The sequence below is a fragment of the Rhyacophila brunnea genome, unplaced genomic scaffold (assembly GCF_057557595.1).
Source record: "Rhyacophila brunnea isolate RB1 unplaced genomic scaffold, BYU_Rbru_1.0 scaffold_14, whole genome shotgun sequence".
In the NCBI taxonomy this organism is placed as follows: Eukaryota; Metazoa; Arthropoda; class Insecta; order Trichoptera; family Rhyacophilidae; genus Rhyacophila; species Rhyacophila brunnea.
In genome coordinates this window covers 34,700,802-34,705,184 of record NW_028232796.1, presented here as the reverse complement: position 1 = coordinate 34,705,184, position 4,383 = coordinate 34,700,802, and the positions used below count along the sequence as shown (strand labels likewise).

At 36.3% G+C, this 4,383-nt stretch overlaps 1 protein-coding gene across 1 annotated transcript; it reads right to left on the bottom strand.

The window, feature by feature from the left end:
- Positions 1-918: 918 nt before the first annotated feature.
- Positions 919-2,895, bottom strand: LOC147075898 (galactoside 2-alpha-L-fucosyltransferase Sec1-like). The gene has a single exon (XM_085941897.1). It carries the CDS (start codon positions 2,508-2,510, stop codon positions 1,491-1,493), a length of 1,020 nt encoding a protein of 339 aa, XP_085798023.1. The 5' UTR covers positions 2,511-2,895; the 3' UTR covers positions 919-1,490.
- Between the last annotated feature and the right edge of the window lie 1,488 nt (positions 2,896-4,383).

Below are 4,383 nucleotides of genomic sequence, written 5' to 3'. Positions count from 1 at the left end.
CTTTACGTAAACAAACGATTAAACGTCAGAGTGACAGTTGTTACTTTAAAAATAAAAACAACGAGAAACCATTATATAATTTAGTAATATAAGTTAAGGTGTATAGAAATAAACAAACGGCGTTCCAATAAGCGGTCCTTTTTCTTAAGTGTGTAATTTAACAAGATAATTAAGAGCTAGTCAAAGAATCTAGTTTATCACAAGTTTTGTTTTGTTACGCCAAAGAAGTATAACTTCTAACGCGCGTACATAAGTACACACACCGTTTTTTTTTTATCTCAAATGAGTTTGATTACGCAAGACTGTGTGTAATCGTACCTATAACATTTTGACAAACATAAAATTTAATTGTCAAAATATGTAGTATATTTACCAGGTGTTGAAAATTAAATTCTAGTAAAAACAGTAGTTGTACGTAAAATATTTTATGTTGCTTCACATGAAAAATTATTGAAGACATATCTAATAGAAAAATGTGTTTCTGTACAAATATTTTTGTTACATAAATATGGTATTTGTTATATATTATAATAATATAGCATTTAATTTTTTTTCTCTTCAAAAAAGAACATTATTTTTTTAATTCGAATTTAGCCCATTAAGATTTTTTTAAATTTTTAACAATAATTACGAAATTTTTCAGACTTGGATATAGCCACGCGTTGTGGAAAGGTTCTTCTTTTCGAAATATTTAACATTTTGAAAGAATACTAAATTAAAAATATTGGTTTTTTTTGTAATTTTTTTAGGCAATCTGGGTTCATTAACGTTTATAAAATATTTGGCCGATTTCCATAAGGTTTTTGTTAATTTACTCTTAAATGGCAGTCTATAAAAGATGAAGAATGGGCTTGAAATATTACATCGATGATTCATAATAGAATATTATAAGATAGTTGTAATTTTGGAAATGAACACAGCTTATCTTGAAGATTGATTCAATTCGAGTGTTTTAAAATGTTGAAAATTTAAGCCAAAATCTAACAAACCCACTTTAGAGTAGAGTTTTTCATTTAATTCTTGAATCTAGAAAAATCCCACTAAATGTAAGATATTATTCTATCACACATTAATGATATATATTATATACTATCATGTTCTCATTAAAAAGTATTTATACTATAAATACATAATATTTAGTTTCACATACTTGAAACATTTTAAAATTAGATATTGATCAGATTATTATCGCAAGACATTTTTCGGTTCTATTCGTTTATCCTGGATACAGCGGCAAACATATTTTGAAAATAGCCGATAAACTGGATTATTAATTGTTAGTTTGGGTTAGTTTAGGTTAGGTTTGTTTATCCTAACAAATAATCTTCTTGACACATTTTTTTGAATTTCGAAACGTTTTGTTCTTTTAAATAATCTATTTACTGAAAAGATAGATGGCGTTGGAATAATTTTGAAAAAGTTATTATTGATATCATTTTGTCGTCGTCAAGATAAGCCGTGTTCGAAAAATTTCCCGCACTTTTGTTTGATTATTCATCCATGACCCGCCAGTGGGGCAACAGCTGACCGACTCTCAGCGAAGAGTGCCGCGAAATATTGTACAAAACCGTTTCTCCTCCCGCCAAAATTGCGCCCCACACCCCGAACGTCCCGTAGTCGATGATGGAATGATTGCATGCCGCCATCAGCGCCAGATCCTTCGCTGCTCCCCCGCTGGTCCCGGAGTCGCTCAAAACCTTCACGTTGCGTTTACCCTGAGTTAATTTCATCTCGCACCACACGGGATCGTCACTTATCACGATGAACAGTACGGACCTGAATTTCTTTTCGAAGTAACTCATGGCGCGTATGAAATACGCCGGTTCTGCCAAGGAAACGGTTCTAGTTCGCCATAGATAATTTCTATAATCGGTACGACGCACATGAACAGCCACGAATACGGGTTTATGAACGTAGTTTAAATCTGACGCCGCTTCAGCCAAAAGTCGTCGCGCGCGGTCCCGCAGAGCTGGTTTGAACGATAACTCTCTCCGTATATCTGGAGCCCACGCCAGGACAAGCTCCGGAAGTGCAGCATAACGTGGCAGTAAAATACTCTGACCTGTATGATTCCACGCGTCTAATCCTCGCACGACTTCTCCTCTGGGAGTCTGACAATGTCCAACGTAAGCCAAAGGAGGTATCGACAACCGCTCGAACGCGTCTCCTAAGCTTCGCGAGATGCATCGCGGAACGTACGCCTCCAGTCCAGTTCTCCTAGCCAGCGCCCAGACGGATGCATACTCCCAGATTTGGTTTCCGAGTCGTCCCCCTTGCGCGACTGTCACTATGCCGTCTCTAGGGCAGTGGGTCTTCCAGGAGGCGGGCACTTTTAGAGGCTTCAAGTTCGATTTGCATAGAGATTTTTCCAGCGAGAGAAGCGCTCGGAAATCGACCGACGGTCGCGGGGAAGCATCGTACAGCGGGAATATGAAAACGTGAACTACATAAATAACAAACGAGGCGAGAATAATGGCAATCACCAGCTGATTCTGATTGGAATATAGCATTACCGAATTATTCACTCTTCGGTAATCTTCAATGGTTTTATCACCGTCATAAATAACCCAATTAAAATGATTCAGCCTTTTGTTATTGATTGAAATTCGTAGCCCTCGCGGGGGCTGTCGTTTTGGCGTAGCAAAGAATAACAAATAATCTGCGATGTACGCGTGATATACTATGTTCGAGCACAACAGGTGCGGTGTAGGTGAGTATGTTGTTATGTTTTTTTTTTTCACATTTTCAGCTATTCGTTTTATTATCGTGCGGGAGAATCATTCGGCGCGACGTCGGATGTTTCGTTTACGCTGTGTTTCGACTCGGTCGGATTCACATGGCAGAAGCGGCAAATAAAAAATTACAAACTAACTGATATACAAACGTCAAACTGAGAATGCCAAGCGGGTCACTCGATCGATAGCGGGGGTGAGTTTTCCCTTTTCCCGCAGCTATTGTGACGGCGCCACTCTAGAAGGGGTGGAGGTGGGGTGGAAGTTTGTCGGTAAAACAGATCCCGCAATAACTTCAATGTTTTACCGCTAGGTTTTATATTAGGAAAATTCTAGGAAAAGTTAGGCATTTTTAAATAATAGTTCATTATTAATTTATTCATTGTTTGGTACGTTAGCGTCATTGCTAAAAAAGTTACTAGTTTTGAGATAAGTATTTGAGGAAATAGAAGATTGGATAAATAAAAATCACAATAAACTGCTAGCTTTCAAAAGTTATCGCAAACAATGGAATGAATATTTATTTATCTTGCTAATGGTGTACAATTTATTTGAAATTTACATTTCATTAATGAGTTGTATAGTGATTTATGAGGTTGAGTTTTTAGAATTATTTAAAATGTAAAAAGAGTCCAATGAGAATTGGATCTTTTATGAATTTCTGTTATGATTGCAAACATATATTATGCGTGAAAGATCCAATCTATAAACTATATTTTGTTGCGTGTACCTGAGAACAGAATTGATATTCTCGATTTTTTTTAGATACTATATTATAGTATCGTTCGCAGATTTAGAGGTATTTATTTATTTATAAATGCCGCATGCACCTAAGCAAAAAAAAAACTATAAAACAGAGCACAAAGATAATAACAATGAAATTAGGTCAGGTAAAATATTATAATAAATAAAAAATAAAAATTTTCATTAAAATAGAAATCAAAGAAAAAGTACAATAAAATCTCCTTCTTCGTTGGCCATATCTGCCCCTTAGTTGGAGCATATGGACACCACGCGGCGTCTCCAATAATTCCTGCCGCTCGCCAGTCTTCTTGCTTCGTTCCAGGTTAAACCAGCATACTGTAGCTCCGCCGTATACACTCTATAGATGGTATTTAGTGGCCTTTCAGGATGCCGCAATCCGGTTGGCTTGAAGAAGAGGCAAGCTAGGTTGAGGCAATGACATATTAAATGGACAACTCACTTCATACCGGCGCGCACGAGAAATTGTGCATGAAAATCATTCAAAGATGTATAGGTAGATGTCACGTGACCATATGACGTATCCATTTCCATTATGCGATACAAGCTTCGAGAATTTATAGTAATATAACCTTTATTGTAATGGCGTATTAGTGTCATGACTCATTGCGTTAGAAACAGATTCTCGGTTACTTACGACTTCTCGGATATTAGACGCAAGTGAGCCAGCGCATCACAGGCGACTGTCCAATGGTTTCTGTCATTCAATTGCATTGAATAAACATTATCTTAAAATGGCATTTTATAAATAATAAATAATACTAACACATGAAAAGTGATATCCCATCTTTCTTGGAGTGTTAAGTAGATTTTTTTTTCAATTTTTAACTAGGCACATTGGCATTTTGTAACACAATAATAACGGTAGAGTCGAAACCTGACGGTCATA